This window comes from Cucurbita maxima, unplaced genomic scaffold, assembly GCF_002738345.1.
Source record: "Cucurbita maxima cultivar Rimu unplaced genomic scaffold, Cmax_1.0 Cma_Scf00008, whole genome shotgun sequence".
Taxonomy (NCBI): domain Eukaryota; kingdom Viridiplantae; phylum Streptophyta; class Magnoliopsida; order Cucurbitales; family Cucurbitaceae; genus Cucurbita; species Cucurbita maxima.
The window spans coordinates 3,712,042-3,729,794 of record NW_019272024.1 but is presented as its reverse complement, the minus strand read 5'-3'; the positions used below and the strand labels follow the sequence as shown (position 1 = coordinate 3,729,794).

General features: G+C 35.6%; 1 protein-coding gene across 6 annotated transcripts; it reads right to left on the bottom strand.

The window, feature by feature from the left end:
- Positions 1-29: 29 nt before the first annotated feature.
- Positions 30-16,602, bottom strand: LOC111482576 (calmodulin-binding transcription activator 3). 6 transcript variants are annotated; one of them, XM_023128406.1, is made up of 13 exons: positions 16,178-16,602; positions 15,501-15,620; positions 13,887-13,999; positions 13,606-13,694; positions 13,419-13,461; positions 7,036-7,240; positions 6,805-6,918; positions 6,400-6,689; positions 4,633-4,941; positions 3,781-4,472; positions 1,153-1,702; positions 605-931; positions 30-323 (listed from the first exon to the last, which is right to left on the bottom strand). In XM_023128406.1, exons 1-13 carry the CDS (start codon positions 16,215-16,217, stop codon positions 201-203), a joined length of 3,015 nt encoding a protein of 1,004 aa, XP_022984174.1. In that variant the 5' UTR covers positions 16,218-16,602; the 3' UTR covers positions 30-200. The 6 variants fall into 6 exon arrangements, with proteins under 6 accessions (XP_022984174.1, XP_022984173.1, XP_022984175.1 ...); XM_023128405.1 differs by having other exon boundaries at positions 6,400-6,701; positions 16,178-16,601; XM_023128407.1 differs by lacking the exon at positions 15,501-15,620 and having other exon boundaries at positions 6,400-6,701; positions 16,178-16,601.
- Between the last annotated feature and the right edge of the window lie 1,151 nt (positions 16,603-17,753).

Here is a 17,753-nt window from a genome sequence, read left to right as displayed (position 1 = left end):
TCTATTTCATCAATGGCAGCTGTTTTTTCATATGCCAAATCAAAAGAATAATTTAGTTCACAGTTAATTTGATGACTTCTGCTTGTTACATAAATAACCACTCTTCATAAGGGCTTTTTGTACTGACATCCAACCTCTAAATTATAATTTTCTAGAACAGAGAGGATACTGTTAGAGGGAAAAAGAGTGACATTATTTTACTATACACTAAAGTTAGAAGATGCATTAGGCAGGAAAGCATCTTCATCCAACAGGGCTTCAATGTCAATTAGATCATCAAAATCAGCTGTTTCATCTACCTTGTCTACAACCCCATCTTTCACCTGAACATCAAAAAAAAAAAAAAAACAAAAGACTATAGCCATTATCATAAAATTTTCATTCATCATTAAACAATTTTTCATACTTAACCTACAACAACATGCAGGTACATAAACATCTATTGATCATATAAATAATTTAAAAAAAAGATCATGCATCATCCTAAATCAAGAGGTTAGACGATTAAATATTCCACCTGCTCAACTATATAAAAATAATAAATAAATAATTAATGGATAAATAAAAACTCAAATTAACCATTGGAAAAGCAAGTTTTGGTAACCTTTGTTTGTCGCATCTCCGTGACAACATTTAACAGCCTGCGGTATTGATCCCTTGCCTCTGGATATTGCACCATAGACTTAACTCTAGCAAGAGCCTTCTGCAGCCTTTCTTCTGTCTGCTTTCTGCCTTTTTTAAAAAACTCGTCGTCGTCATCCTCTGTTACTGATGGATTTTGCTTGCTGGAGTCCTCAGAAAGTGCTTCTGCCTTAAATCCTCGTAACCCACTTCCTTTTCTTCTCCAACGCAAAATAACCTTCTCCAGAATTCCCACTGACCACACAATGTTCCTATAGTTCTTTCGGACCTGGTGGCCTCTTACATGGGCCTTTAAATGAAAAAATAACAGTTATTAACCAAACAGAAAAAGACTATAAGTTTCTATTTGATTCTTATTTTTAGGATTTAGTTGGTAGCTTGTATTCTATTTAAACGTTAGAAACATTAATGAAGATCGGACTTTTCAATCCCACCTCTATTTTTCATTCTTAATGCATCATTTTTAACCGTTTCAAAGATGAAAAATAATAAAAGAAAAGTTCAACGTACCTGAATTTTAACAATTCTCTGCTTGATTATTAGAAAATCTTTTCTGCCCTTCCAACTGCGGAACTTGTTTTGTATGCGAATGGCAGCAGCATGTTCATCATGTGATCCTGAATTACGTCTCTTAACTAGTAAAAGTGAAAGAGGCTGATAATTCGACAGGTCGAGCAATTGCTTTTTTTGGAAGGATTGCATCCTCATAACCTCATGAATACGCGCAGCAGCTTGAGTAGCATTGGATACGGCAGCTAATGAATCCTTGAGGGACAATGTATGCATATCATTGCCCTGGTGTGGAGTGGCGACACGCTCAGAAGCTGTATGTACTGCCTTTTCTCCACAAGTGTCAACAGCCTTGCTTTTTTTATTATCGAAGTTTAGAGATTCCAGGTGGGCGCTTAGGGCCGACTCTGCAAGATAACCAGCAATGCCTTTGTGCCCATTTGAGGATGCTAAACCTGCAGGAGTTCTGCCATATGGGTACTTGGGGTTTGGATCTGTTAATGCTCCTGGAGCTGCACCCAGAGAAATGAGGGCAGCAACTGTACGTTCTCTGATTCACACACATACACATACAAACGAAACAGAAAATGTTGATATTCGATGAAAGCTAAATCCACACAATCTATTGATCATTATAATCTGAGGACGTTATGACTATGCAGTTCAAAAATCAAAACCTATCAACTCCATAATATTTAGATGCAGTTCCTACTGATTTAGTTGGTAGGTGTCACTACCTAAACATCGAGTCCAATTCATGACACTATAAAATCCACCCAAAAGATAATGAGGAAGTTTGAATCTCTCTAAAAGGAATATATTTTTACAAAAAATCGCACAAGGTTTGAGAAAACCAAATGTTGAGTGATTGTTGTAGTCCCACGTTGATTAATTACGAAAAAAATCATGGGTATATAAGTAACGGACATTATCTATAATGGTATGATATTGTCTACTTTGAGCATAAGCGCTCGTGACTTTACTTTTGGTTTTCTCAAAAAGTCTCGTATTAATGGGGGATAGTATCTCTTACCTATATACCCATGATCTTACTCTTAATTAGCTAATATGAAACTCCAACAATCCTTCCTTTGAACAAAGTACATCATTGAGCCTCCCCTAACGACTTTTCTTCTTTGAAGCCCTCGAGCAAAGTACACTATTGAGTCTCCCTTTAAACAATCATCTATTCGTCTAGCATTATTCTAGACTACTCCTTTTTTCTGGAGTACATTGCTAGTCCAATAAAATTCTACCATGTATCTTCATTATGACTACACCTTCAAGGCTCACAACTTTTTTGTTCGACACCTGAGTCACTATCAATCTTCTTCTCGAACAAAGTACACCAATGAGTTTTCCCTTAAAGAGTCATCTATCTATCTAGCACCATTCTAGATGTCTCCTCTTCTTTGGAGCACATTGCTAGTCCAATAGAACTCTACCGTGTATCATGGCAGGGTTCTAGAGAAGCAGGAGTTATTAAGGGAGACTCAAGGGTGTGCTTTAGCCTGTTCCTCTTCTGTGCCAGTCACATTAACAAACTACTTTGTAATTTATGGGCAGATTGCTGGTATCTTGGGCCTCAATTGAACAGACTACATCATTGAATTTTGGAGTGGAGCACAATATCTTTTTCACTACTTTGATATCACTTTTGTTTTCACCATTAGCCTTCATCTTGTTCACAATTGTAAGTGTACGTGCGAAATAGCCGTTTACAGTCTCTCCGGCCTTCATGTAGAGTGTCTCAAATTCCTTCCTCATTGCTAGTAATTGAGCTCATTTAACCCTAGTTGAACCGTGATATTTCTTCTTCATAGAGTCTCATATATTTTTGGATGTGTCTTTCGTGAGAATCGTTTTAAGAATGGAACAATCCAATGCCTAAAAATGATAATTCTTCGCTTTCATGTCCTTGAGCTTCTACACATCAAGTTGATGCTGTTGTGCCTCTGTCAGTGTCATTTCAAAATGTACAATTGGAGTTACTATTTCCATCAAACTCCAACATTCTTTTGAACATAGAAAATTTTCCATCAACATTGTCCAATGATCGTAGTGGCCATCGAACTTAGGAATTGAAGGTTGCACAAATGTATTTTCTTTAATAGAATAGCTAGCCTCCACAATGACACTATCCCTATATTTTCTCTGATAGAAGAACATTGCCCAATGACCGTAGTGATCATCGAACTTAGTTCGAGGAAGTATTAAACGAAGCAAGTTTCAAAGAAACTGCAAAACTGATGAACATTTTAACTTTGTGACGTCTAGAAAAACATTCGCTTTTGGTCTTCTTTTTTTTTTTTTTTTGTAGAGCATAGATTTTAGTATCTATTTTGATTTTGCCCGTTTCTTTTTCACGTTCTCCTTTCAAAGTTTGTATTGACAAGTATTTACATATACACAATCCAAATTCTTCTCCTTACTCAAGTTGCATCCCTATAGCAGCAAAACCAAAGCATCAAATTCTTCTATCAAATTATCAGTTCCTTACTTTTCTTAAAAAAAAAAAAAAGATGCCAAAAATAATACTTTGTCAGCAATAAGGACTTTTTAGAATTCCTGTACAAGTAAAGTAATGAAAGACGAGTAGAAGCAGCAAAACCAGTTAAAGGTGTTTACCTGCCAAAGAATGCAGCCCAATGTAGTGCTGTCCATCCATTTGCATCACGAAAATTGACGTTTATACCAGCAACGACTGCCGGTAGAAGGGCCCAATCATAGTTAAGTGCAGCAGCAAAATGTAGCACACCTAGACCATGCTCATCTAGTACGCTAGGGCCTCTCCCACCTTCCCTTACTTTCTGCAATAGCCATACGTGTAACTTCTCTTTAAGTAGCCTTTGAAGCAGCAACTCTTTTGTGCTTCCGAGGGAAACATTCTCATCCCACCTAGGCTTCATGAACTGATCCCATTCACTATTGTCAACTTTTAGCAATTCACGGACTTTATTAAAGCCTGATCTGTCACTAGAGCTGTTGGGATCAGCAATCAAAGTATCTGAACAGCTCAGACATAGCAATTTTACGAAACGCAAAGCAAATGCTTCGTTTGTGATGCTAGTATCGTACATAACTTCCGCATCTTGAATGCACTTAACTCGGTATTCAAAGTTTTGCACTTCACTACAAGCTAATCTATTGGAACGTGTAACATAAAAGGGAACCTTCCCAGCCTTGTGTATGGGAGTAAAACATCGCAATACACCATTTGCTATAACTTCCGCTGGTACTTCCACCTCGCCAAACATGCAAGACCATTTAAGATTTTCCACTTCTTGTTGACTCTTCAAGAATTTCCCTGATATCAAAACCTATAAAACAGGCCTATCAAATGATTGGGGAAAGAAAAGGAAAACCTATCTAATTCTAACGTATAATATGGACCTGAGATATTGATAACTCTATTGGATTCCATCTCTATAAATAACTTGATTTACAAGAAGATATCAGATTTGTTTAGCTTTGTAGTACCTTGATTTCAGAACCTTCATATGCCCAGCTTGGTGAAAAATCAATAATGCTGAAGAGCTGTTCATGGGAGAGGGAACGGCTGAACATGTATGTATCCAGATGCGCTTGAGAAGAGATGCTGGAATTACCAACCTCATTTTCTACACTATTCCAGTGTGCTCCAGAATTGCACTGCATGCTTGCCTCCTTCACATCTCTTAGTTCTCTGCTCATCCATTGATTAAAACTATCACTCTTCCTCAAAGATTCAGTAGCAACAGCATTCAATAAAAGCTGTTTTTTTGACTTGGATTTCCCCTCCAATATCGCCTGTCCATCAGAAATTGAGTTTGGGTAATAATCGTGCTTTGTATTTGAAAGCACTTTTTGGAAGTATTCTTATATTGACTGATCATTTTGCATCTCTGGATCCATTTGGGTGGCTGATGATATGATTTGAAATTCTTTAAACAAAATTTGAAACAGGAACCCAAAGGGAGAGGAGAACAAAAGTCAGTATAGTTTATCAATGTTATCAAATTGTTTTCAAAACAAAAGCATGAAAATATTTCATGGTTCGAGTGACAATATGATCGAAAGTTCTTGGAATAGCAGAAGCTTCACAGTCATATTGGCGAAAAATACCTAATTAATGTTTTTTCTTTTTCCTTTTTTTCTTTTTTAATAAGAAACAGAACATCCGTTGAGAAAAAAAAAAATGAAAGAATAAAAGTCATTATGAAAAAAAACCCCACAAAAGAGCCCAATTGGAAAAATGGACTCCAATGCATTACAATGAGACTTAACAAATACTTTTGAAAAAACTTCATCATCGACAGCCTAAGAGAAATATAGAACTTGACAAGGAACCAACGTCACTGAGGCTTCATATCATTTAGGATGAAATTATCTTGATTTAGAGGTTTTAGCATTTGTGATCTAGGGGTTTGCATATCTATAAGGGTTTGTAGATCTAATTGATTAGGGTTTTCATATGAGACGTATTCATACCTTTCTTCAATAATTTATAGAGAAAGAATGAAGGCATCAGATTTAATCCTATTGGCATGCAGCAGCAACAAATATCGATTGATGAATATGAAGCACTAGCGTCTATGAAGGACCTGGTCACATGCTTATAGGCCAGATGATTTCACAAGGAAATTCCTTGAAGAGTTTTGAAATGTTCTCAAATTAGACATTATAGAAGTACTTCATGAATGATTTCACAATGGTCCTCTAACTTTCTTTTAATTCTTTGAGTTGTGATTCTTCCTCTTCCAAACACTTGCGTCAACTCAAAGTGGGAACAAAGTTTTCTCCTACACTCTAGTCAACCATGTTGTAGCTTTTCCATTGGTACCCCTTTCGTCAGTCTTCCATTCTTTTGTGTTCCTTTTTTATAAGAATATAGTATTTTGGATTTTAATCCCACTCGATGTTTTGAAATACTAGTCAAACATGTTGTAGCTTTTCCAATGGTACCCTTTTAGTTCGTCTTCACTTTTTTTGTATAATTTTTGACGGGTACAGTATTTTGGATTTTACTCCTATTCGATGTTTTGAAATACATGCATAGGCAGAAGGTATCCATTTCTAGGGCATATGACTAGAAAGTATTTTGTTCCGTTTTTCTACTTCAAGATCTGTGAAATAAATAATCAAATGCTAATACTACAAAGTACTTAATCCAGTGGTACCCTTTTGAAGCATTATTCCGTCTAATACATGGAAGATTTTTGATAGTTATACTTCGAAAATTACCGAATAAGTTACAAGAAAACTAACCTCACAATCTTCCTGGGCAAGCAGGTGATTGCCAAAATCTTCCCTTTTACATCTATCAGAGAAGGGCAGCCCCATTATCTCATCACCTTGTTTTGGAACATTGTCTAAAATTTTAGATCGAGATGTAGAAAATGATGGCTGCAGATGGGGTGAATATATTCCAGTAGCACCACTTTTCAAGACATTATCAGAAGAGAGGCAAAGGTTCTTGTGGGGCTCATGAATTGATTCAGCATGATTGCTGTCTTTACTTCTATCTGATGATGTCGGAAAGCCATTCCCACCAAAGGCTGTAAAGTTTTCTTGATAATTATCGGACGACAATTCAATGTATTACCATTAGTTGATAGACTGTTACTTTTTTTCCAGAGAAAAAGAATCAAGGAAAAGTAATGAGCTGTCTACCTGATAATGGTGCAGGATAGTTTGGATCACAGGGCTCACCACTAGTACTTTCCTTGTTAGACCGTTGTAATCCAAGAAATGAATGGAAAACATTACTTTCTCGGTTACCATATTCTGCAAAAGAAATAATGTTAACCAGTAGAACATTGTTAAAGCAATGATAAATATACCCAAGCAATGATTTCAATTCTGGGCTGTGGTTGATTAAGAGTTCATATACAATACAAGCACCTGATTCAGCATCTTCATATTCTGATACCTGCGTACTGTTCAGGCTAATATCAGTAGTTTGTGAAAGTATTTGATAATTAGATGGATGAAACCTACAGGACTTAGAAGCGTCCATTCCTGAATGGCTCGTAGTTTCTTCAGATTCTCGAGAAAAGAGAGCAGCTTCATCAGTCCCCTGAATACGATTGAAATTTGCTCTACTGCTCTGATGACATTTCAGCAAACTCGAGGTCAATATAAGCACCGAACAAAAGACAACATTTGAGAGGGAAAATATTTTTTTTAATGAGGCAAAAGCATCGGAGGGGTAAGAAAAAGTATAAGGTGGGAAAGTGAGTTATTCCTTCAAATCTATGACGATAGTAGAGTTCTATTCGGCTGTAAGAATTTATAGAAGAAAAATTATGTCAAGATGAAGTGCTTGTCAATCCTCACCTTCATCAAAGTGGTCGAATTCGTTGGCAAGCAATTTTTCTTCACTACTATTTGGAGCATTTTACAGAGAAAATTGATCATTTTCTCAAGGGTTTAGAGGAAGTCTTAGATGAGGTTTTGAGTGTGATTTACTTCAATGTCTTCTTTTGATGTCCTCTTGAAATTCGTTTGTAATTATCCTTTATAGTGTATTCTTTTGGATTGGAGTTTGTTGTGATAGCTAGTTGAGAACTCCTTTTGCAGGCATTTTTTTCTGTACGCCCTTACCCAAAAAAAACATATATTGTACTCTAAACAACTATATCAATTTTTGTTATTGTTTCAATTTTGTCCTTCCCTCCCTCAACCCTCGCAATTACGCACTTTATTGATATATAGATTGGGCTAGTTACTCCAATGACAGAAGCAGAGTATGCCAGACATTGTAACTTTACGGACAACAATTTAATTCTTTCCTAATCTAATCAAAATGTCTCAATGTCTAAGAATGAATTCAAATATAAGGATTGGCGAAAGAAGGACTAAACGTATAGGGAATGAATCTTTCCTTTATGAACTTAATTTTTCTCCGTCTTCTGCACCCACTCTGCTCTGCGACAATGTAACTTGCATTGCTGCAAATAATTATGCATCAAAGAACCGAGCATTTTGAGATTGAACATGATTTTATTCCCAGTTAAGAAGCTCAACTAAGGGTTGTCAATAAGAAGATGTCCCCTCTAAAGATCAACTTGAAGTTGCAGCAGATATCATGACCAATAGACTTCCAACTTAAATGTTTCTTAATTGAACCAAGCTCACCATCCTTAATAAGCCCGTTAGCTCACGCTTACGGGATATTAGATAGTATTCTCAAATTGATTTTCCCCTCGTCTTTTCGTTTCACTCTTATGTATACAACTCGGTTCTCAGTTCTTTTTTTTTTGGGTGATAAAACTTGGTCCTCACAGTTGAATTGCATAGAGGTTACTATTTTTTTCCTCTTAAACTTGCTGACACGTATGCATGCTGTCATCATTTTTTGTCCATTTAATCAAACTCACTCGTTGAGCTAGTGCACTAAGTTCAGAGTTCCAATTACGTAAACCTTCTAAACCCTTTTAATTTCCTCTATCCATTCACTCTAAATGTACTCACAGCACCAATGAACGGAATTACACAAAGAGACACCAAGATAATTTGTTGATCTCAAGTGTAATTTTATTAATTCTAAGTATGACATTATATAGCCTTTACAATCATGGTTAAAGAATAGGACTAATCAGTCCTAACGAATAGGACCTTATGACAATTTACAACCATCTCTACCTTGTCATAAGATCTCCAAGTTGATAACTGATTTGGTTGCTACCACATCAACACACTACTCCTTTCTTCTGACATTGATGAAATCCAAACAATGCCAGAACTTTTCACGAGCGATCACCTTTGTCTACATATCAGCAGGGTTATCAGCCGTTCCAATTTTTAATAAATGAATGTCCCCTTCACTAATTATTTCTCGAATAAAGTAAAAATGGACATCAATATGTTTAGTACGAGCATGATGGACTTGATTTTTTTGACAAACAAATAGCACTCTAGCTATCACAAAACACATCTATATGTTACTGCAAAATACCCAAGTCCTTGATCAAACCATGCATCTAAATAGCTTCTTTAAAAGCTTCCGTTACTGCCATATACTCTGCTTCGGTGGTAGACAATGCAACAGTAGACTGCAATGTTGAACGCCAATAAACAGATCCACCAGCCATAGTAAATAAATAACCTATAGTAGATCGTCGCTTATCTAAATCACCAGAATAATCAGAATCCACATAACCAACTACAAGGTTGTCAAGATTAAACATTTCTTGTTTTGAAACTTAATACCAACATCAATAGTACCAAGAATGTACCTAAGAATCCATTTGACAGCCTCTCAATGCTTTTTACCAGGATTATGCATATAACTACTCACCATTCTTACTATGTGTGAAAGATCAGGTCGAGTACATACCATAGCATACATCAAAGCACCAACAACATTTGTATAAGGAATATTCTCCATATACCTTTTGTCATCGTCAGAACTTGGACACATGGAAGCACTAAGCTTGAAATGAGGAGAAAGCGGAGTACCAACGGGTTTGGTTGAATTATTCAAACTAAATCTTGTCAATACCTTGCGTAGATATTGAGACTGAGTCAACTAGACTGTACCTTTTTTTCAATCTCGCTCTATCTCCATTCCAAGTATTTTCTTTGCATTGCCTAAGTCTTTCATTTCAAATGTTTTAGAAAGCTGATATTTGAGCTTATCAATCTCCACCAGTCTCTTTGAAGCAATTAACATATCATCAACATATAAGAGCAAATAGATAAACGATCCATCATCAAGACACCGATAATACACACAATGATCAAATTGACTATGAGTATACATATGCTCTACCATGAAATGATCAAAATTTTTATACCATTGGCGAGGAGATTGCTTCAGCTCATACAAAGATTTCTTCAATCTGCATACCAAATGTTGCTGTCCAACTACTCGAAAACCAACCGGTTGCGTCATATATATTTCTTCTTCCAAATCTCCATGCAAAAAAGCAGTTTTTACATCGAGTTGTACAAGCTCAAGATTAAATTGAACAACCAAAGCCAACAAAATTCGAGTGGAAGAATGTTTTACCACAAGTGAGAAAATTTCATTGTAATCAATACCTTCTTTTTTTGCATAGCCTTAGCCACAAGTCGAGCCTTATAACGTAGACCAGAAGAATCTTCTTTTTTTTACAAAAACCCATTTACAACCAATTTCCTTCTTACCTTTTGGAAGTTGTACCAAATCCCAAGTTTGATTTATCTCCAATGATGCTATCTCCTGATTCACAGCCTCTTGTCAGTGCAATCTATCCAGGCTCTGGATAGCATCTTTGTAGTTGTTGGAAACTCCATAATCAAAGGGAAAACATATGCTATCGTATCATCAAACCTTGCAGGTTTTCAAATTTCCCTTCGTGGTCTATTCCTGGTGATGGACTCAGGTTCCTCCATTCTTTCATTTACAAGGCTTTGCTCCTCTTGTTCTAAGACATCAGAGTTATTATCTACCTGATCAATCGATTCTTCAATAGGAGCAACCATATCATGAGAGAACACCACCTTCTCCACCTGCTTCAATGCCTCGTCATTATTTTCAATTTTTTGCAAAAACATTCCAGACTCATCGAATGTCACATCTCGACTATTAACAATCTTACTTGCTTCTGGACACTATAACATCGAATGTCCTTCACGCCTTTGCTAAAGCCCATAAACTTGGCTTTTTTTGCTCTAAGATCCAGCTTTAAGTCTGTCACATGATAATAAGCAGAACACCTAAACACATGCAATTTATCATAATCACTAATAGGAGTACCCGATCATATCTCAAGCGGAGTTTTCCCACCATTTCCAGAAACAGGTAAACGATTTACCAAGTGAACTGCATAACTGAGAGCCTCAGCCCAAAATGCCTTACTCAATCCTACTTGAGACAATATGCATCGAACCTTCTCTATTAATGTCTGGTTCATTCTCTCAGCAACTTCATTTTGTTGTGGATTACCAGGAACAGTGAAGTGTCGAACGATCCCTTCATCTCGGCATACTTTAAGGATGTGATCATAAGTATATTCTTCACCGTTGTCTGATCTCAGCTTTTTGATTTTCCTGTCCGTCTGATTCTCTACCATTTTCTTCCACTCTAGGAAGATTTGGAGAACCTCGTTTTCGTGTCTCATGGGATACATCCGAACTCTCCTCCAGTAGTCATCAATAAAGGTGACAAACCACCTCTTTCCTCTCAATGAGACCCCATAAATCAGTGTGAACATAATCCAAAATGTCCTTTGTTTGGTGTATAGTTGTACCAAACTTCACATTTTTTTGTTTACCAAATATACGATGTTCACAAAACTCAATTTACCAGTTGTGGCACCCTTAAGGACTCCTTGGTTCACCAATGTCTGAAGCGCCTTCTCACCAGCATGCCCAAGTCTCATATGCCATAATTTCGATATGTCTTGTTCTTTTGAACTTGCCACAGCAGCATGCCCAATTATTGTGGTTCCGTTGAGGTAGTATAGGCTACCTCTTCTAGTTCCTTTAATTGCCACCAAAGCTCCACGAGCTACTTTCAAATTCCCTCTTTCCAAAATGATGTGATAACCACTCGTATCCAAAACGCCAAGGAAAATCAAATTTTTCTTCAAGTCAAGGACATACCTTACATCATTGAGTTTTCGTATAACCCCGATTCCCATCATCTTGCAAGTACTATCATTGCCCATATAGACAACTCCACCATTGAACTCTTTGAAGTCCAAAAACATCTCTCCGTTGGGACACATATGATAGGAGCACCCAAAATCAAGAATTCATTCACTAGTTTGGCTGACTGATAAAGAGATCGTCAAGGAATTATCTGTATTAGTGTCGTCATCTCTAACCACATTGGACTTCGACCCCTTCTCTTTTAAGATCGGGCAATCTTTCTTCCAATGGCCTTTCTGTAAACGATATGCACATTCATTTTTATCAAGTTTTCTCCAATATCAGATCTACCTCTCGACTTTGATCAGGACTTTCCACGTTCGCTCTTTTTCCAAATAGAAGTCCTTCCACGAGCAGTAAGAACATTTGTGCTAGAGTCTTGATATGCCTCATTTTCCTTCTTTCGCACCTCATTATTCATTAAGGCATTTGGAACATCTTCAAAAACAAGATCAGTGAGTCCATGTAGTAGGGTGGTTACTAAAAACTCGTAGGATTCCGACAAAGAATTCAACAGCAACGCCTTGTCTTCGTCATTAATTGTAACATCTAGATTGAGCAAATCAGTGATGATTTTGTTAAAATCATCCAAATGCTCAGCCATTGAGATACCTTTCTTGTAGTCAAAACGGAAGAGTTTTTCTTCAAATAGAGTTTATTTTCCATGCTCTTCTCCATATATTTCGCCTCAAGTTTGTCCCATAATTCTTTCGCTATGGTAACCTTCATAAATGGATATTTCTGATCCTTGCCAAGATAGGATCGAATAATTCCACAAGCTTGTCGATTTAATTTCGTCCATTCGGCGTCTGTCATGTCTTCAGGTATCTCCTCTTGGAGAGAAGCATCAAGATCTTGCATGACCAGCAACTCGCTAACTTCGCCTCGCCAAACACCAAAATTATTGGTTCCATCAAATTTCTCTACTTCGAGATAAAAACACAATTCTTGAAAATTGATTTTCAAGAAAATAAGCACGATTGTGAGCACATCTAGTGGTCGATGAGGCCAAAACTTTCACAATACCCCAAATACCACAATCAAGCTCTGATACCACTTGTTGTGCGCCGAAAGCGGAACAAATGTACTCACAACACAAATGAACGGAATTACACAAAGAGACACCAAGATATTTTTCTTGATCTCAAGTGCATTTTATTAATTCTAAGCATATAGCCTTTACAATCATGGTTGAACCTAAAAATATCAGAAACTTAAAAGTCCCAAAGAATAGAACTAATCCGTCCTAAAGAATAAAACCTTATGACAATTTACAACACTACCTGCAAAATAGTCAACACACCCAAGAACCATAAAACTACCTCTACCCCCATTCAGAAAGGGGGAAGCTAATGTGCAAGATCAATTCCAAAAATCTACATGCAGGTAAACAACGTAAGAAAATCACACTTACGCTCCTCAGCCCTGTCCGTACATGAATTCATTGAATCATCACTACTTGTTGGTACTCATAAAATGCAGCAAAGATATTTTTTTTTCATAGAGCCAAGGTTTGGACAATATCATCAAAATACACCCGATATGCGTACAATTGTGCCATTGATTTTCTTAATCCACCAAATCTACTATAAAATTGTAATCCGAAAGCTAATTGAAAAAATACTTCAAAAGATCAAAATGCAAACCTGCACTTCCAGATAGTGGACAAGAACTATGTGCGATAAATCCCTGCAGAACCCATTGATAAGGTAAGCAAACAAATATATAGCCATTTAATCAAACCTTCAAGCAATAAAGTATGGGTTGACAGTAGCAAGGCCATGCAAATGCAAGCTTGAATGCATAATATGCATGCTATTATTATGAACTCACTCTTCCAGCATCCAATAAGTGCGCCTCTGAAAATTTTCATTTTCTTCCCCATGTGCATAGTAACATTGCAGCACGTACACACTTCCAGCCTAACCAAAGAATTTAATTGTTTTCTATTAAAATGCAAAAATTGCTCCGACTATTAAACAGCAAAGGATACAATCAAATTACCTGGCCAATACAAAAGAGTTGTGTTTGAAGCATAATCAGAGCTTTCAAAATTGCCTCAACAGTGAGCAAAAACGGAAAGACAAACCAAATGCATCTTTGAAGCTAATTACCTTGAGCCTCTCGTGAGCTTCCTTTACCGCCTTTCCTTTCTTCTTCCTCCAGTTATGCCCATCCTTGCGGAAGTATCTTAACACCTTTCGATCATAAAGAAAAAGTGAACCACCTGTCAATTATATAGAAATCAAGCCAAGGTGCAAGCTTCAACCTTGAATCAAGAAGTATAATTTTAACTGGGGGTAACAACTACTGTCTTAAAGAACATTTCCTGTCAATGTGCATAATCATTTCTCCTTGCAAACCTATTTACCTGTAGTGTGGGACACCCATACAATGTAATGATCCGAGAACCTAACATCTTAGAAATCTTGAAATAGGAAATTTCCTTCTATAACATATACCAGGGTCCAGGAAGAATAGTTAGTGCCGTGGAATCTCAACAGTTTCCTTTCATTTTCTGTTAAACGTTACCTTCATCCATATTTTTATGGTGATATTTCATCAGTTTCTTCATATGTAAGTAGTTCCTTGCTTGTTTATTGCCCTTTATGACCCTCCATAGTCAAGCACATCCTTATGAAGGCCAGGATCATATGTACTTGTGTGTAAGAAAATGATTTTTCTTATAAAAACTCAATTTTAATCACAATCAGAAAATGATCTAGAATTTACAAAATAAATCATGATCGAATTCCTGTGATTGCCCCTACCTAAAATTAGTTAGTTAGCTAGCCATAATACTTGCAAATAATGATAAGGAAATTTGTCGGCAAAATTTTCCATATTTGTGCTAGAGCTCAATGGCCTGCAGGGACCATGGAGGCGTGAATCAACACTCAACATGAAGCAAAATGCCTTAGAAATGGGTTTCAAGCCACAGTAATCAATCAATTACTGTTTGGAACAGTAGAGAACCTATAGAAAGACTGTTTTAGCTGAAGCACTCCCTGGTCAAAATGAACCAAACACTAACTGATGCAACAAATATTCAAAACATTGACCCATCAATTTGGCGAAGGAAATGGTTGAGAACCTAGACAGAGATTGTGGAATTTGACTGCAAAGCCTTTCAACCTAGAGGCACGAGGCATCAGAATTGGGAGGGAGGGCCAACCTCCGTTAGTGCATCAAATGATGCAATTCTACTACATATTCTACAACTGTATCAAGAATATGAGTCTACCATTTGAGACTCGAGAGTCCTAAAGCAATGGAAAACTTTTTAATGTTGGGCAAAGAATGTAGCAAGAAAGATGTCCCCCAACCAATATATAAATTATAAAATGAAAGATGCTAAGCTCATGCAAGAAAGGTTCTACTGGCGAATACTGAAAAAAAAAAAAAACATAATAAGCGATATTAAGATAGCAAGCAAGGATTTGAAGTAGATGATTACACTGAAGAGTTTTACTGCCTAAATTCACAAGAAGATCCTAGCAGAAATTGAATCATAGTAAGCTGCATTCCTCATTGCAGTTATTTTATAGAAACAAAGTAATACCCAAGACATGTTTTGAAATAATACGCTTCTATACAATTACGTTAAGCACGCAGGAAGCTTTGAAGTCGTTGTTGACATTTTCTTAGAAACCCAACAATAATGCTAGAAATGTTCAACTATCATATGTAAATAACAAAAGATCAAAATATCACTTAGGAAATCATACTTGGAGGCATATTAGCAGGCTCTGAAGCAATAGAAAATTTGTGGTGGTTTTTGAGAATTTCACATATTTCGGCCGGGCGTAGCCATCGATGTTTTGCTTCTAAAAGGATTTGTTCAATATCTGTATTTGATCAAGTAACAGATGTCAGCAAGTACAACGATACGAGAAGGTACAAGAACCATTGCCTCCGTCAATTTCTCGTTCCCATACATAAATATATATATAGAACAATAAACCAGAAGGAAAAAGCACCAGAAGAAAATATAAATTATGGAATATGAATTACAGTAAGAGAATGTAAGAAGATAATGATGTGCCTAATGTAAATAACTTCGATCTTCTGCAACTTATTTTTACCGACTAGTATCATGACCAAGTACATGTGGATTATGGAGATAAACAAGTTTCGAACATTCCGAATTTCTTTCAAGGACAGCGTAGTGGACAAAACAGCAAGAAAGTAGAACAACCAGAGCTCAAAAGATTGAAAAAAAAAAATCAAATTATGCCTATAGGAAGTTTCTAAGTCAGAGTTCAAGAGAGAACAAATCACCAGAAAGAAAAACGTTCAGCTCAGTCAAAACACTGGCAGAAAGTTTCCGGAAAGAAACAAATCAATTCAGACGGCAACTGTCACAGAAAGAACCAAAAACTGAAGCTCAACTTCTAAATCTAACCTATTGAATTGCCAGGAGTGGAACGCCCACTTTCTGCCATGTTTTGGAGCTCGATTGACGACGACTAAGATCAAAGCAAAGCCACGCTTGACGCACAAAATACCGCAGGCGATTGCTGACCTCGATTGCGAAGTTAATCACGGCCAAGAACTTCCCATCGCGTGCAAAAAATGGAAGAAGACGATGAATTTGAGTGGAACGGAGTCAAAGCATTTGTCGACGACTGTTTGAAGCAAAATTGAGAGTAGTAGGTGTATTGATTCCCTCATCATAATTGTAGCTCAATTTCCATGCCAATGATCATAAAAAAAAGCTCACTATTCGTTGGCAAATCCTTACATTACACAGCGATCGGAGTATTGAATAGTACTGTTTGATGAACCAATCATTCATGGGGTGATACTTGCGCGTGTTTACGCTTGTACCTTCCTAGATATTCAAAATGGTCAACTAATCTCTTACATCATTCTTGATTTGTTATTAATCTTTTAATCTTGCTTTTTTCCTTTATTTAAACGTATTATAACTTCTCTACGAATATTACGTTAAATTTAAAATAATAATAATAATAATTTTAAATATTCAATTTTATATCTAATAAATTTGGTAATATATCAATTTTGAATAATAAGTTACTGACTTATTTAATATTTAGAAAAATTAACAAATCTAATGTTTAAGGCTCTATTAATTATAAAATTTAGTTTCATATATAATATATTAATTAATTTTTTTAAAATTATTAAACATAAAATTAAAATTTGGGTGACATAATAAAAAAAAATTAAATTCAAGGACTTACCAAAAATATAAAAGTCAGAAGTCTATTAGACAGAAATTTGATAGACCAAATAAACAAAAATTTAAATGTTGATTAATTAAACACGAACTTCAAAGTCGAGAGACTAAACTTATAGTTTAACCAAAAAAAAATTATAACTAAAATTTGAAGGGGTATACACGTGTTAGGTTGGACATGTATAGAATAACATTTTAATGGAAATTGAAACAAAAAACTTATGGTGAAAATTTATAAACTTGTTCAAATTTAATGTTTAAATCGATGAATTAGAAATTTAAAATTACAGATGATCCAAAATAACAAGTTTGATGTTTCTATTTATAAACTTGGGATATTATGGTAAAAAAATCAAAAAAATTAATAAAAATTTCCATAAACTCCCTCGTTTATCTAAAAAAAAATATCAGAAAATTATAAAAAGTTTTAATAATATTCTTGCAATTTTAAAAAGTCTTAAAAAAATACTAACTAAAAATAAAATTTAAAAATATGCCTATTGTATTTAAAAAATATTCTTTTAATTTTTTAAAAAGTTTAAAAAATACCTTACACATCAAAGTTTAAAAAATACCGATGAACTTTCAAAAACAAAATTTAAAAATTTAGAGATAATATATGAGAAGTGGATAGTCGATTTTTTTTAATAAGAATAAAACATGTTAATGATCCTTTTAAAATTTTATTGGTGTTTTTAAATATAGTACTACTATGGAGTTTTTTTTTTTTTTTTTTTTTTTTTTTTTTTTTTTTTTTTTTTTTTTTTTTTTTTTTTTT